The sequence below is a fragment of the Lissotriton helveticus genome, chromosome 10 (assembly GCF_964261635.1).
Source record: "Lissotriton helveticus chromosome 10, aLisHel1.1, whole genome shotgun sequence".
Classification (NCBI taxonomy): Eukaryota; Metazoa; Chordata; class Amphibia; order Caudata; family Salamandridae; genus Lissotriton; species Lissotriton helveticus.
In genome coordinates, this window is record NC_136071.1 from 350,762,889 (window position 1) to 350,780,402 (window position 17,514).

Consider the following 17,514-nt stretch of genomic DNA (forward strand, 5'->3'; position numbering starts at 1 on the left):
CTGTGGTTCCCACATAATAGCACTTCAGGAGACGTGGGCAGTCGATTACTCTCCCTATCAGTTAGATGGTTATAAATGCTTTTTTGTCCCTGCACAAGAAGGCAGATCGGGCAGGGCAAAGGGAGGGCTAGCCTTGTATGTTGATTTAAAAGGTACATGGTCACAACCTCCCTGGGCATCACACACTTTACAGGCAGTGGTATTCCAAGGACAAGGGCTGAGGTTGTTGATACTAAACTTCTACAACTCAGGGCCTGTAGATGGGAACTATCCAGTAATACAGGAACAAGAGAGTAGACTAAACGATGAAACTGAGCAAAGGAAAGGGGGTGCGGAACCAATTATCCTGGTCGTGGGCGACTTTAACTGGCACCTTTGCCCAAGACTCCTCCCCGTAAGCCCCGACTGGTCATCCTGCCCAATAGAAAGTGGACCACATTTTGAGCATAACAAGGAGGGAAAATTGCTTATGAAGTTGTTAGACAATTATGCCCTCACGCACACAATAGACCTGCTGGCCCCGAGAAAAGATGGCAATCTTACACCAACATTCAAGGGCAGAGGCTGCTCATCTAGTATAGATTTTATGATAATATCCACTTTTGCAAAAGATAAGGTTAAAGAGGTGAGAACGGACTGGAGTCCCCTCAGCGACCATAATCCCCTAATTCTTTAAATTTTATATAATGGTCTCTCAACAAGGAGTGATTCGGTAGACATTGAGGTGCGCCCAATGGACCAGGGGAGGCGATTAAGAGCGTCAAAAATCAACGCTCAGGAATTCTATAAAACCCTAATAGAAAGAGGAAAAGAACAAATACATGTCTGTTTAGAACCTACAGTAGAGGGCAGAGATGTGGTCTCAGCGTTTGAGTCCCTAACAAATGTGGTTGATGGACTACTGAAAACTAAACGTCCCATAAAAGAAATAACAAAACCACGATGGTTCGACACTAATTGCTCCCAGGCACTGAGAGAGCTAAAACTCTGCTTTAAGAATCTCCCGAGGTTCAAGCAGAAAGTAGCCCTCTGTAGGCGCACTTACAAAACCCAGCTCAAACAGAGAAAGATCACTCTCCAAAAAGAAGTCTGGGCTGACCTGAGGGAAGCAGGGGAAAACAGGGAATATACTGAATTTTGGAAAATTATCAATAGGCCCTGTTTTCAAGACAGTAGTACCCCGACGATTAGCACTAACATACTCCCGGAGCAGTGGGTGACTCATTTTAAGAGCCTTTACAACCACCACTGCGACATAGATATGGTAGAGGTTTGGGATGGGGCTCGACCTACGGAATTAGAATTCTCACTACAAGAAATCACCGTGGCCATGCAAGGTCTGACTCGAAATAAGGCACCAGGGCCCGATGGTACGCCACCAGATCTTTACTTAAGTAACGTTGAACTCTGGGCACCTATTATGACTAGGGTGTTAAATGCAGCGATAAAATCTGGGCTCCCGCGATCTTGGTCTACAGCATTGATTGTCCCTATCTTTAAGAAGGGTAGTAGGGACAACCCTCAATGCTATAGACCAATATCTCTAATAGACGTGTCAGCTAAACTACTAGGTAGGGCGGTTTTAAACCGCCTCACCACTTGGACAGAAGAGCACCACACCCTAGTAGATACTCAATATGGATTCAGATCAGGCAAATCAACCAGTGATCAATGTCTCAAACTCTACCTATTAGTTGCTAAATACACAAAAGCTAGCAACGGAACGGTTTACATGGGATTTATGGACCTGGCTGCGGCCTTCGATAATGTAAATAGAAACAAACTCTGGGCCTTGATGTGTAACTTGGGAATTGATCCTGGTCTTATAAACATTCTAAAAGAATTACATTGGAACACCACTGCTAAGGTCCACTATAGCGCGGGGGGGTACCGATCCCTTCCCGTGCACTAGCGGAGTGAGGCAGGGGTGTATCCTGGCCCCCTTTTTATTCTCACTGTACATAAATGACCTAAAAAAAAGAACGCTGGTTGCCCTGGAGACTGACTGCCCCAAAGCAGGATCGCGACATATACCAGTACTGCTGTACGCAGATGACGCTGCTTGCACGAACAGCACTGAGTTTGCAACATCTTGTGGATGGATTTGTGAAGTTCATGGACAATTTAGATCTTTCCGTGAACTTGAGCAAATCCTTCGTAATGGTGGCGGGAAAAAACCCCCCAAAGAAATATGCATTTAAAATAGGGGCCCACGTTTTAGAAACCGTTACCACCTTCTCATATTTGGGTCTGTTGTTCGATGGGGAGATCAAGTTTGATCCCTTAATTGAGGAAAGGTGTAGAAAATTGGTTTCAGCAAACGGTGCTATATTAAACTTTGCTCGTAGGCTGGGTCGCTGGTCACCAGAGCAAGTAATGACTTTATACATTGCGGTAAGTACCGCCAAGGCCATGTACGGGGCAGAGGTTTGGGATTTCAGGGATGTAAGACACCTACAAGTAGAGGAAGATAAATTCCTACGCAGGATTTTTAAGATACCGCAGAGTATCCCAGCAGCAATTGCACAAACTGAACTTGGGGGATCCCATATATCACAGACCAGATAAAGGTGAGACCTATCCTGACTTGGCTCAGAATCTGGGTAAACCCGGAAGCGGAGCCAAGCAGGATATTAGTCAAAGACTGTTTACAAAAAGATAAGTGCCTGCAAATCCCATGGCAAAATTGGTTGTATGTCTAAACAACTACTTCCTAAACCACGGCTTCCTTAACCACGAAAGCCTAACCACGAGATTTTCTCAACCACTACCTTTTTTTAACACGACTTTCCTAAACCACGAAATTTAACATCTCATGTTTTGCCAGTAGATGGCACTATTGTAATTACAATTATTCTTGAGTGAACCACTCGTAAAAAATAAACGGATCTAAATCTACATTTTTTTTGTTTTACTACACATACCATTAGCTTTTTTTTTCTCTCCTTTTTTTGGGGGGGAGACCCCCCCACACCCCCTAATGTTCTCTTAATTCTGAGGAGTGTAGTGGAGAGACTCGTGGTTCAGGGAAGTCGTGCTTAATGAAAGTCGTGGTTTGAGAAAGTCGTGGTTCCGGCTTCGTTGTTCAGGTAAGTCGTTATACAATTATCGTTGTTAAGGATGTTTCCCGGCTAAATTATGTCAAGGACACACTAGGGAGCATAGATCACCAGACATTGTTCAGGGATCCGACCTCGATTGACACCTCTTGTAAATATCGGATCAAAAAATTGTTACTAGCGAATTATGAACTGGGCAGAGAAAATCCTGATTTAATAAAAACATCTGTAGTTGCAGACCGCTTTGCAAGTAACGGGGAGGGTATGGAACCCTATTTATTTTTAATGTATAATCAGCAAGATAGATTTTTAATGAGTCGTTTTAGGCTCAATCTGTTACCTAATATCTTAGCTTATCCGTCTGGTTTTACTGTAACAATTGAGCAGAAGGGTGCCTGCGGTTGCGACAATAGGTCTCCGCAGGACACCCTTCATTTTGTACTTTTATGTTCATTTTATCGAATCCCTCGCCGTAGATTTCTTGTAGATATTTTAAAAGAGTTAAAATTTCGCCATGCCAAAACTGCATTACTTTTTCTGCAAAGAGCATCTGATATGCGCACCCTATGCTCCATTATGAGTTTTTTTTAAAGTTGCAGTAAACTTATGAAACACGAGAGGCTGAATCAGGATGTACATAATATCATACCTTTTAAATGTATAAATCTTGTTTTTAATATTTCATGGTTCAGAAATGTAATTGATGACTTTGTATAATGAATTTTTATGATGGTTTTTAATCATCGAAATAAAGTTTACTGAACTGAACTGAGTTAACTTATTGAGTCCAATTACCACACCATGCGCCAATTGGGTAATTTTTCCTTGCCTACCTCAAAAATTGTTTCCAGACCTCCTATCCGCTACTATGGTATAAGGAAAATGAACTTTACCTCTGAAGGTCTCTGATGTGGAGAGAACATTGCATAGTGCCCAGGACCACATACTCTTGGGTGATGCACATGTCGGTCACCTGCTCATCCAAGGGGACAGAGGAGAGATGCTTGCCGTTGACAGAGTACAGATGCAGGGCATATTTATCCTAAAGAAAACCACAAGGGGGAAACACAAAGAAGGTCAAATGTACCCAAAGGGAAGGTCTTTGGTAGAGTAAAAGTAATGGTATTTTACATATACACTACAGCTCAACAATTCAATACAGGCTATCAAGCAGGCAGTGCTTAACCTCATCCATGCTCATGACGAGCTGAGCTCGTCATGAGGCATGGCGCTCCGGTGCTCATGACGAGCTCAGCTCGTCAAGAGCCGTGGAACGCTCACACGCGGGGATAATTCCCCTGCTGTGCTGAGCGTTCCACGGGAACGGGTGTGGTCATGACGAGCTCAGCTCGTCATGAGCACATGAGCGCCGTGCCTCATGACGAGCTGAGCTCGTCATGAGCACCGGGGCGCTGCGCGCCCCCCCGCTCCGCAGCACAGCGGGCGAATTACCCCCACACGGAAGGGGTTAAAGATGCAAATACACTGTTGAATCTTTAATACAAATAGGATATACTTGTTCCAGATGACCCTTTAATTCAAGTATTAATGAGGCTGCTGTGGTGTGAGACCCATTACATCCAAGGTTCTTCATACTAATATGCATATTTCATTTGTTTGTTTGTTTGTGATTTCTATGAATGCTTGACGCTGTTGCTACCACTGTCTTATTAACATGTGAGAGAAAAGAAAGTGAATAATGTCACTACATGCATCAATATGGTGAGGTTTACAGACACAAAGCATTTATTCCAAAAGACTGGGAACTTGCTCTCAGTTGACCGTAAGCAAGCAGACATCTGGACATTTAAATGAGGCCAGCAGGCCGGGGCTTTGAATTCAGGTCTTTTTCAGATACTATTAAACAATACAAAGGTACTACGAATAACACAATATTTGGAGTGCTTCGAAACAACAATTTTATGGTATAAAACGAGCCATATAATGCACTACTAATACAGTGTAAGCATTCACGATCAGAGTTTTAATATCCACTTGTCTGCTTTGCATGGAGGATTTGCCCCTATTCTTCGGTGGACTCAATGACATTAGAGGTATGATGTCCATTTGTATCACCTACGGTAATCAATAAACATGCATACCACACTAATTAAATGATGGTGGTGGGGCATTGGATCAATGGGACACCTAATGTCTTACATCAATAATTACAGGCATTTGGAACACTGGACATGGCCATTACAAATCATACATTGATCATGTAAAGCTTACACTGTCTCAGGATGGTCCCCGGTGAAGCCCCAAGGCTGGTCTCGAGTTCTTAGTTAAAAATGTCAAAGAAACAATGATTCACTGTAAACTTATTCTAAACAATAAACTTCATATTTAGGGGATGCAAAATCAATCCTAAAAAGATATGTATTTGCGATTAATGTAGTCTCTAATACTATGAGCAAAAACAAAGGTAAGCCAATGCAATAAGCAGGAAAAGGGGGCCAAGAAAAACACAAGGTTTTCAAAACTCGGTTATGAAATTTTCAAGCAGTGATCACATGGTGCAGAAAAAAAGTGAAATGACAATTGCCAAGGGAAATCACATCCACTCACAGAAGACATGATTTCCTCCTACTGATTTAGTCACCTCTCGAGTGCCAGTTCCCTGCCTTGGTGTCGGCCTACTAATGATTTATGACTAGTAACTCTCTGTTGTTGCCCTAAGTAACTCCTTCAATTCATTGTTATGGCACCACCCTGATTACTGAAAACTTCTTTCTGTGGAACTAAATGTGTTAAATAACTCTATTAAGTACTCGTCCACTTTGGTTGGCTCATTGAAATGTGCTTTGACCTAAACTGCTTATAAGCTTGTGTTTAATTTTTGGATGGATGTTGCACTCCTCAACTGTGAAACTTTATTGCTAAAAATAAGCCTCAAGTGAACCATTGTTTCTTTAACATTAGCATTGGCCCTTTTCCTGCTTAGCGCATTGGCTTACCTTTGTTTTTGATCAAAGTGAAAGAGATATAGATATGCATTTGTGATTAATTCTCTATCTTTTTCTAGTAGATAGCCATAGCTTCAAAATGTGTGGAGTGTATTGTCAAGTCAGAGAGATCCAAATCCTACTCTACACCAGATGACCAAGAGTAAACTGATCAGCTTAGGTCAAGAGGCTGGAAAAAGCTCATCTTAATCAAAGGCCTTGTATGGTGTTTTGTTGCACAGAGGCGGTTTTCTTGCTTATCAAACTAAGCCACCAGCTTCAGCTCAGCAATTTGAGACTGATTCAATGGTTTCCCTGTCCCAGATGCGAAGATTTCGTAGAATCTGTCAGATGGGTGAAGTAGAAACTGAACTGCACATATTGCTATGTTGAGAATATTTTGGTGGAGATCTTGTTGCACTTATTAATCAAATAATTCTATAATTTAATTTCAATTACTATATTAACATAAGCACTGCTTCTTGTTTAATACACATTCTATTTATGAAAGGTGGACACTAATTCCAATCAATGCCCAATTGTTTCTCTGACTTCCTAGCAGAGCTCTGATTTCTGTAGCCAGAATATGTTTCAGAAATCAAATCCTGTATATATCTGAAACAATGTAGTCTTAACTACATCCTAAAAATGTATCTTCTTTTTACTGCAATAAAATCATACCATTCAGTATTGGTTTCATGCCAATTGCACCTAAATATGTTTTTATATAAAAACAGTTACATGATTAGTCCTCCCCTATATTGCCCTATCTAGCACTGAGCCTTGTGATTTATGACATCCTCAGACTTGTATATTGCACATATGCGCCTTAATAAATTCGGAAGATAAAAAATGTATCTCTTTAATTGGTACATTCTGTAAAAATTTGAATAAATTGCTGTTTTTTTATTAATGTTAAATAATTATAAGAATATTATTCATGATGTAAAATTGCTTATATGGTTTACGATTAACAGAAATACACAATTAATAAACTATACCTCACCCATTAACTTACACGGCAACTCACTGTTCTGTCATCAATCAATAACATATTTCAATCAGTAAAGTCTCCCTCACTCACTTCTGATCTCCCACAAAGCAGCGGTAACCCATTTTAGCACGTGTCCCACAGTGAATCTCCAACTCGCACATTTCTGCTACTTCAGCTTATCGCAATCTATCGATCGTAGTGTGTATGTAACTGGTGGAAAGCTGATGGCTTGCTGTGTGAGCAAGGGAGTTAAGGCTTCCGAAACGCGTAACAGCAAATAAAGCGACACTATGTACCACTTTACCTCTGAGTGTGCGTCTAAATTGGATACTTTGGAAAAGTAATTGACTGGCGGGGCTCTGCCAGCCGTAAACGCGCCACCAGACTGCGGGAGGTTCCGCCGTGAACGAGCCGGGGAAAGCAAGCAGCTGAACTTGGTGGAACTGCCGGCCCATACGGAAGGAGCTGAGTCGCCCGAGAAAGCGTGGGCGACGCCTGTGCGAGACAACGAGCAGAGAAGCCCTAAACAGCCTGACTACACATTCCGGAGGTAAGCCCAGAATTCGAAGCTAGAACTTCGACGGCCAAGCGTGGAGACGCGAAGCCTATCGAAGGGAAAGCCGAGAAGGCGGGGGAGCCGACGGGTGTGAAAGGCACGGGAGAAATATAAAGGTACCGAAGGGCGAGAAGGGTACGAAAAGCGGAAGACGGGATAACGTCAACAAAGCGCATTTAAGAAAGTATTAAGTGTGCGAGTCTCGACAGAACTGTAAAAAGAGGGCATCTGGAACTCCGATTTACGGAGGGAGAGTAAAAGGTACACAACGCTTTAGAAAACTTGTATACAAAGACTGTGAACGTGAACACACGATCATGAAGCCAGGGAAGAGCGACCCTAGCTTCTGATCATTGTAAAATTCCAGTTCAATAAACGGAAATTGTGACAAACTATATAAATACTCGCAAAGGAACAAGCAATGGATGAAGATGCGCAACGGAGGCGCGTGGCACAGACACTATTGGCTAGAGCACCTGGCAAAGGGCAACAAGTGGGAACCCAGAAGCAAGTGGAAACCACATTAACAGGAAAATTGAGAAAATATGAAAAATTAAAAAAGAATGAAACATCTAAATGGTGGGAGGCAGTGTCTCTGCAAGACTATGTAGACAAAAATATGATCCCAAGAGGATTACGGATATATATAACGCCATCACATGAGTCTCCTAATCCACGCATGCTGGAAGAATGGTTCGAGAATTCAACAAACAGTTCTAAAACTATGCTGTGTATACTGGTGAAATACGCCTGGGAGGATAGAGACAGGATTCTCAAAGAGATACTGGAACTAGAGGAAGAACTCGACAATGAGAGTGATCAAGCAAGTGTAAAGAAATACAAGGAGGAAATGAAAGCCAGATTGGTCCAGTATGAAGAAGATATCAAACTTAGAAAACAAAGAAAACTGCATAGAGACTGTAATGATTATGACTCCGGGCGCATCCTAACATATAGTAGAAAATATGACCATCTATATGATATACAGCGACCTGCATCGTCCAGTAAGTCTCCCCAAATGCAAAGGGCGGGATCAAATATAGAAACCGCAGATGGATCGGATACCGAGGGTTCCATGCACAGCACAAGTACAATCGCTGAGATGGAAATAATTACCTCCAAACCGACGTATTTAGACGAATTCCGAGCGCTGAAGAGGGGGCGGCAGTCGGGAAGATTCTCACCCCCTCCAGCACAAAGAGGAAGAGGCACGAGAGGAAGGCCCAGGGGCAAAGCAAGAGGAGCCGGAAGAGGGAAGGACGAAGCAAGCAACGCAGGAAAAGAAGGAAACAAAGGAAAAGGAAAAGAAGTGGAACGCGAGCCAGTGGGAACCAGGCGTGGGGGCTACAGGAAATGCAACCAATAATGGAGAACAATGAAATGGTAAATAAAACTATAGTAAACTTGTCAAGTAGAGAGTTAACGGACATTGAAAAGAAAACTTTAAGCTTGGGCCTCTCGTTTTGCCCGACAGAAATGTTCAACTACAGTGATACTAGAATTGATATATTCCGGTTCATAAGAAAATTAAAACTAAAAAAATGGCATGCTCTGAGAAGCAACACCAGTGACTGGAATACACAGGTACCCATACCCCCAAGTCAGCCCTGCTTAGAAGTGGGAGATGCGAATGCCATTCAAATAGCGCAGGATTTGTTATATGAAGGAGATAACACAGAGACATACATCCGGGAGGGGGGTACAGAATTTTTGAACTTAACCACAGACAGAGCTGCCATGACTAGTTTTAAACCAAAGTCTGTATTTTTTCCTAATCTCCCACACGATAACGTAGACACATTTCATGATGTAACAACGAAGGCATTAATGGAATATAAGCGTTACCCTAGGGGGAAGGGAGGAGGTTTCAACTTAAATCTGAAACAAAAGAAAGCCATTGAATCCCTAGCAAATGATTCCTCAATCATAATACGCCCAGCAGACAAAGGGGGAAATGTGGTTATACAAGATCGGGAGGCATATATAACAGAGGCAGTAAGACAACTAAACAATGAAAACTATTACTGTAAAAGTAATGGTGGAGTCTACAGGAATAACATCTTAACCATGTGGTCCAACCTTACTAAATGGCAGGAGGAAGGTCTCCTGTCTTGGGAGGAGTTTACTTTTTTAAAAAGAGATTATCCCAAATTGCCAATAATCTATTTCCTTCCCAAGATCCACAAGAACCCACTTACACCACCAGGGAGACCCATAGTGTCATCCATAGGGAGTGTGTATGAAAATGTGTCAAAATATGTTGAGTTCTTCCTCCAGGAACATGTAAAAGAACTGCCCTCTTATGTAAAAGACACCCAAGATTTTCTTAAAAAGATTGACACCATTAATTGGAAATCTGAATATATGCTAATAACAATGGATGTTAATTCATTGTACACAGTGATTGAACATGAACATGGCATAAATGCATGCATGCATTATTTGAAAAAACGCAATATAATGTATTTAGAACATACGAGGATGCTAAGTGAAATGATAAGAATATGCTTAGAGAATAATGTATTTATGTTTAATGGAGAAATGTACAAACAGACAACGGGAACTTGTATGGGTACAAGCTTTGCACCGAGCTTTGCAAATTTGTTCCTGGGAAAATGGGAAGAGGAAATACAGAATGACCCCAAGTACAAACAGGCATTTAAGAGAGTCATAGTATGGCTCAGGTACATAGATGACCTGTTTGTAGTGTGGAGTGGAAATGATGCAGAGGCGGATGAATTTGTAGAATTATTGAATACAAATGATTACAATATTAAATTGACTCATCAAAAGGATAAACATCAAGTTGAATATCTAGATGTAGAAGTAAGAGCAGAAGGTGACCATTTGAGAACTAAACTGTACAGGAAGGAAACAGCAGGCAATAGTGTCCTCCATGCTCTCAGCAGTCACCCTGACACTCTAAAATGGAGTATCCCCTACGGGGAACTTCTAAGAGCAAGGAGAAATTGTTCCAGCACAGAAGAGTATAAGAAAGAAAGTGGAAATATGGTACAGAGATTCAAAGAAAGGGGTTACCCCAAGTGGGTTCTGGATAGAGCCTTATCAAAGATGGAAAATGTAACAAGGGAAAGCACCTTAATAACAAAAGAGAAGGAAGTCCAAGGGAATGAGACCACCAGAGTAATTCTAACATATAATAAGGGGTCTCAAAAAGTAAAGAAAATAATTGCAAGAAATTGGAATATCCTTAAAAGTGATCCTATTATTGGCCCTGAGCTAAGCACGAGACCAGCCATTACGTACAGGAAGAGTCACAGTTTGAGGGACATACTTACGAAGGGAGACATTACGGATTACAAGAATAGGAACCAACATAACCTTGCAGGTTTCTTCCCATGCGGGCATTGTAAAGCCTGCAAGTGTAGCCCTATGAGAAAAGACTTTGATCTCCCGCATGGAAAGAACAAAAGAAGGATAACTCAATTCCTAACGTGCAGCTCAACATACGTGGTATACGTACTTGAATGTCCGTGTAAAAAAAGATATGTGGGCAGCACAACAGTAATGGCCAAAAATAGGGTAATGCAACATCTAAGGGCTATTACAAACCAGGACCCTCAATACCCTGTCGCAAGACACTTTTCACAACATCACAGATCGAATTGCAATTTGTTAACATACTTTGCAATAGAACAGGTGAGACAAAATCAGAGGGGGGGTAACAGAGAGATGCAGTTGAGAAAAAAAGAATCGAAATGGATTCTAGAGTTAGAAACGCGACAACCGAATGGACATAATGAACATGAGGAATTAGGAGTTCATCTATATGAATCATAATATAAGAAAATATAGGTGAAGAATATGAATCCTGTACCTAAAAATGCTTTAATGTAAAAATGAGAAAATGAAAGAACCTATATATGCTTGTCACAAGGAAGTAATGTTGGTTAAGAAAATCTAAGCTGGAAATATGTACATATATGTTTTTAATGAGAATCAGAACTAGATTGTAATTTTAATTTTTGTTTTACTCTAACAGGCCTATTCAAGATGAAATCGTTAGGGATCACGTGCACTTCACGAGAAATTGAGCCTGTCACCCAGAAGATTCACGGGAGAATAGAGTAGAAGACTTCTTCACTAAGTAGAAACTTTCTTCACTTTATAAGTTCACGTTTTGGCACTTTTTTTTGTTTTTGTTTTTATAACTGAGGCTTTAACCAGAGACATCAAACCCTCAGTAAGCCACTAGGCGAAAGAAGAGGGGTTTAGAAACAGTAACTGCACAATCAGCCACTGTGGCAAATGAAATGTGATATAAGAAATGTACTTAACTGCTTTAATGGACAAGTAGGTGTGCAAAAGGAGACATTATGTGTAAAATAATATTACGAAAATGCACACTCAAAGATGTCAGCCAAAATGAAATCTGTACAGTCCTGTTTCTATGGCTATCACGTAGTGTGTATGTAACTGGTGGAAAGCTGATGGCTTGCTGTGTGAGCAAGGGAGTTAAGGCTTCCGAAACGCGTAACAGCAAATAAAGCGACACTATGTACCACTTTACCTCTGAGTGTGCGTCTAAATTGGATATTTTGGAAAAGTAATTGACTGGCGGGGCTCTGCCAGCCGTAAACGCGCCACCAGACTGCGGGAGGTTCCGCCGTGAACGAGCCGGGGAAAGCAAGCATATATATATATATATATATATATATATATATATATATATATATATATATATATATATATATATTCCTGCCTTTACCTCTTAGTCTATTTTCAACCCTTAGCCTCTCATCCTATTCAATCTTTACCCCTTTCTGAACTCACCTTTATGGATGATCTGTCTTCAATGGTGGTTTGGGCAGCAATCTGTCCCTCAAACCCGACTGCAAGATGAGAGATGGTCATCGGTAACGTGCTTTCACTTGGAGGTTTTATGGACTTCATGAACTGCCCTCGACGTAAAGTGTGGACAATGATGGTGCCATCCTGGGAAAGTAACAGACTATGTTATATCATGAAGACATTGGTTATCCTTCATTGTGTTAAGTATGTTCTTCCGCAAGGATGGTCTATTTTGATCAAAATATCTGATCATACTAGAGTCATTTGCAGATTCAAATGATTTCGAAAGCTTCTTTCCCTCTCCCTTTTCCAACAGAAACAAGCATCCCCGTCTCCTCTTAAAAGTCTAGAAGAAATTCACTTCAGCATATGAAATACATTGTTTTAAAGATCTATCAAACTTCCTAGCAATTGTCTCATTACACACATACTGCATTGACTAAAGTAACAATGACCCAGTGACATTTAAAATATCTTCACAGCCACAGTCATTCCCTCCCATACTCACAGACTCTATGAATAAGTAAAGACCTCGTAGTCTTTGCACATGAACTTATCATCTCCATGCCATAACCACAGTTACTATATCACTCCCAAAATAATATCAGAAAATACCATTTAAATACTTAATGTGGTGGCAACTGCATTCACTGAAGTGTTACAACAGAATCACCAGCGGCCAGTAGTAGAGATCAAAATGTACATTAACTTTAGTTCAGTTAATAGCACTACTCCTACCAAATCTTTACCTTTGATCCAGACACAGTCATGTCCAGTTCTGTGCTTATGGCAACACATGTGACCTCTTCATCGTGTCCATACAATACTTGCACAGGTTTTGGAGCTAAGCCATAGGAGAAACCACCCTGTGGGAGACAAATGTACAATTGGAAAAGAAATACAATTCTCATTAGGCTGCATAGCTGTCAAGGCATCAAAGAAAGCATATTCCATAAGAGTGCCCCACAACCAATACTCTACCTCTGAAAGTAAATTGTATCAAGTTGCTTTGTAGGAGTGAACCATGAAAACAAATATACATGCACAAGGGCACACAAACAAAATCTACAAAAAACATTGTTTCAATTTTAGCTCAATAATGACCAAGGTTTTAAGATCACTAGATAAGCACATTTAGAAGGACACCTCCTTGTGCACCAAAGATCTCACTCTGAACGATATCACATGGACCAGAGCATTTATAGTAGCGTGGATACATAAAGGGCTTGCGTTGAGTGGTTACTATAAACATATAACAATATATCTTTTGTGATGTCACATTTGAGATCATGGATATTGTGACAGTTGGGGGCCAATCGTAAAACAGTTAAGGTTTGATAAGAACAGTCATTTTTAAATAGTTTACATTTTGGATTTTGAGAGAACATTGGTGGTATTTCTTATACTTTTTCCAGAGTTATTTGAGTTTCATTGTGTACATTTTGTCAGACCAGTTCATCAAACATGCAGAATAACCATAATTCTTGATTTCTAGATTTATAATGGACATGGTGTTTATGGAACTGGTCCATCGATGTCACACACAGTGATTTTTGATGTTATGGATATTGTGGCAATAGGAAGCCTGATGAAGTTAATGCTCTCAGAAAACCTTAAACAATATCCTGTCGCGCGTGGTGGTCAGCCAGCAGTAAGTATCCTGTGGGTGCCGGAGCTGGGCCCTGAAGTCTGTGTGCCACGCTGCCGTACCCACCCACCACGATTTTGGATTCTGGGCAGTGTCCGGTGGCTGCGGGCCTGTAGCGAGTTTGGCAGCGGCGGCGACTCCCTGTGTGCCCTTAGTGAGTGGGGTGGAGCCAGCCCCCCAGCAATTGCAGCTGATCTCTGGAGATGTTTGAAAGGTGCGTGAGGGGTGGCCCGCTGCTGTGGAGGAGCTGTGGGCCGCCACCACGATATTGCCCCAGTGCTACCTAGGCCCTGCAAGGGAGCTTTGGTGGTGGGTGGACGCACCAACCCGACGCTTCAATTCACGCCGGCTTCCAGAGGGCAGCGGATCGCGGTGTGTGGCCGGATAGGACGAGTGCAAGTTATTTGGCTGCCCCTTTGATTGAGGTCCTGAGCGGATGGAACGTGGAGGCCTCTCCCCGCACTGACATTATTGACCCCGAAAACAAATGGGACACTGCGGAGGACATCCCAGGGGCTGAGCGGCATCCTTCGATTTAGCTAGAATATTTGGCTTGGGATCCTGGGTCCCTGGTGGCGAGAGAGCGACCCCATCCACCGGCCTGCACCTATACAGTTGCTGACTACGCCAAAGGCCTCCTCATTTAAGTATGGCCACAGAGGATTGCTTCTTATATGTGCCCCTCCAATTTTGCTCCAACCGTCATTGCCCCGTGGTCTTAGCCTTTGGCTGGTTGTCAGTCTGATCAGCGGGGTGTTGGCCCCAGGTGATTGACTACGCAGCAGTGTGGCTGTTTGGGGCCCCTGCATCCCGTGGTACTTTCTGGACAGCGGTGGGATACTGCAATTGGGCGGGTCTTGCCCACGGGTCTGACCCACGTGGCATGCCTGCATCCATTCCCCGGCACCTACTTTCAGACCGGTGGATTTGGTATACCTGAAGGGCGTGAGAAGTCTGCAGTGGCCCCCCCTCCCAATGGGGTGCCTATTTTGACGATAGCCTGCCCGTGTGGCCAGCACCATTTGAAAGTGGTAGAGGGAGATGGGGCTGCTTCAGAATTATCAGCACACAATAGGCCTCTGAGTCTGGGACTTTTACACAATGACGCCAAAAGTGGCCCCACCGGTGCAGTCGAATAAACTGGACAAGTACGCGGTCCCGAAACAGCCATCCTCAGAGGAGGGTGCAACAGGTGGCCAGGCGGACACCTCGGAACCGTCTCTCAGTTCAATTACGGCAGCCATTCAGGTTCTGGGAACAAAGCTGGAAAGCAAAATCGACAAAGTTTCGATCTAAATGAATCTTCTCAGAGCAAATATGAACAAAACTTCAGAGCGAGTCACAGTGACGGAGACAAAGATTATGGAGCTTCAATCTACCACTCGTAAGCTGGAGGAGAAAGTTCAACAGCTGGTTCATCAACACCGCCAGGTGGCCCTGAAGCAGGAGGGGCGTGGCCGCCGGAACAATATCCGCGTAGTGGGGGTCCCGGAGGGGGCAGAAGGCCCTAGAATGGACCTTTTCCTTGAGGACTTAATAATGAGTCACCTGAAGCCCAAATGACTATCCACCTTCTTCACAGTAGAGGGGGCTTATAGGGCTCCAGTCCCTCCACCAAAACCTGGGGCTTCTCCCAGAACGATCATTGCCGGGATCCTCAATTATAGGGACCGGGATGCTATCCTACAGGCGGCTCGACAACATGGTGACCTCCCGTATGAGAACACGATGGTGAGGTTCTTCCCGGACTTTGTCAAAGGTGTGTCGCACCTGTTGCACCTTTAGAGTAGAGTTAAGCTAGCCCTAAGAGATAGGGGCATCAGATATATGATTTTCTTTCCAGCAAAGCTCGAAATCTTCGCTAAAGGGAGGTTCTTCACAACTTCATCCGATGTGCAGGCCGGGCTGGATGAGGCGCGACCACAGAAAGGCACTTTACGTGTGGCGGATGGCTGGAGAGATACCCATGAGCGCTCACCAGACTTTTCAAGTGGGTGAGAAGGAATGGACATGAGTGACCGGCATTCCCGGCGGTCCAGATCGTTGAGCCCAGTGATCTCAGAGACTCACAAAAAATGACCTCACCGCTATAGATGTCTCGTTCTAGGACTCATTGCTGTATCACGTAATGTATATTGTTGGGGCTAGTAAGTTAGTTAATGCACTCTTTAAGATGATTGACTTTGTAAACTTGCTGCTACACTGCAACCATTTTTCTCCTGGACTTGGGCAGGAGTGGGGTCTCGCGGAGCCATGTGTAGGCGACACTCGGCAGCCCCTTTTTTAGTTAACAGTTTTTTTTCTTTTTGAGCGACAAGCGCTCTGCTAGTTGGGGATGTGTGTAGGGTCAAGCCTACGCAGCAGGGTAGCAGTGAGGGGGGTTTGTAGTTTATGGGGTCTTTTTTCTTATAGTTGTGTTATACTTGCTTCAGATCATTGATGATACTTGCACTGACCTGGGTTTTGGGACACGTGGCATTGTACAGATGCTTTGGGGTAGGGGGTGGACATATGCTGGGAGGGCAGGGTGGAGGTGATTCGGCAGGTGTCTTTTTCTGATGGCCTCGCAGCATAGTAAACACCTGAAGGTGCTATCCTGGAATGTGAATGGTCTGCTTAGGTATTGTAGCACCATGGTCCGTTTAATTTTATCGTCCATACAATCTCCAGATGTGGTGCTCCTACAGAAGACACACCTGAAGGGGAATAACTATCTCACGCTCAACAGGTTTGGGTACACGCTGGCAGTACATGCAGGGTTTACAACGCGTTCCAGGGGTAATGCGATTTTGCTTAATAACACGTTACCTTTGGTGATTGCTCGCTCATTGACTGACCACATGGGGCGCTACGCTGCTCTGTCGGTGACATGGGAGGGTCTCACCCTTAATATTTGCTAAGTTACAGGGGATAACTTTCCCAGATCTTAGCGACCTTCTTCTAGACATGCCAGTGGGCACTCACCTCCCAGGTGGTGACATGAATGAGAATATGGAGGTGACACTTTACCGCAACACTCGCTCCCCTAGGGCAGGGGTGCCGCAACCGTTAAAGGGCTTTGTGACTGCAATGGGGTTGGTGGATCTTTGGCGACTACATAATTCTATGACCAGGCAATACACTCACATCTCCGCGGCGCACAATAGTGGGTCACTTTTAGACTACATCTTAACGCACGCTGCTCTGACTGGCCTTTTTCAGGCGACTTGTTATAGGGCCCGTGGAATCTCTGACCACTCCCTGGTGGAGGTACTCATACGGGGCCCGGCGAAGGACTGGACTCTACCCCCACGCTTAGATCCCTATTTATTAAAAGATCAGGAGTTTAGGGAACACTTTGAGGAATGTACGGAACTCTATTTCTCAGAAAATGTGGGATTTGTGCGCTCTCATTGTATATTATGGGAGGCATACAAGACGGCAGGCAGGGACCATCTACAAGCGGCGGCTAAGGCTAGGCAAATGGAAAAGCGGGTGGCTTGCGATAGTTTGCAACAGGA

The 17,514-nt window shown here is 43.3% G+C and overlaps 1 protein-coding gene across 1 annotated transcript in view; it reads right to left on the bottom strand.

Moving 5' to 3' along the window:
• Positions 1–17,514, bottom strand: part of NBEAL2 (neurobeachin like 2) — a 682,983-nt gene that overhangs the window by 32,659 nt on the left and 632,810 nt on the right. The window contains exons 51-53 of the mRNA XM_078662556.1: positions 13,116–13,232; positions 12,349–12,510; positions 3,953–4,101 (exon numbers count right to left, since the gene is read on the bottom strand). Of these exons, the coding sequence (XP_078518682.1) occupies positions 3,953–4,101; positions 12,349–12,510; positions 13,116–13,232 (428 nt within the window). The remainder of the gene's footprint in view (positions 1–3,952; positions 4,102–12,348; positions 12,511–13,115; positions 13,233–17,514) is intronic.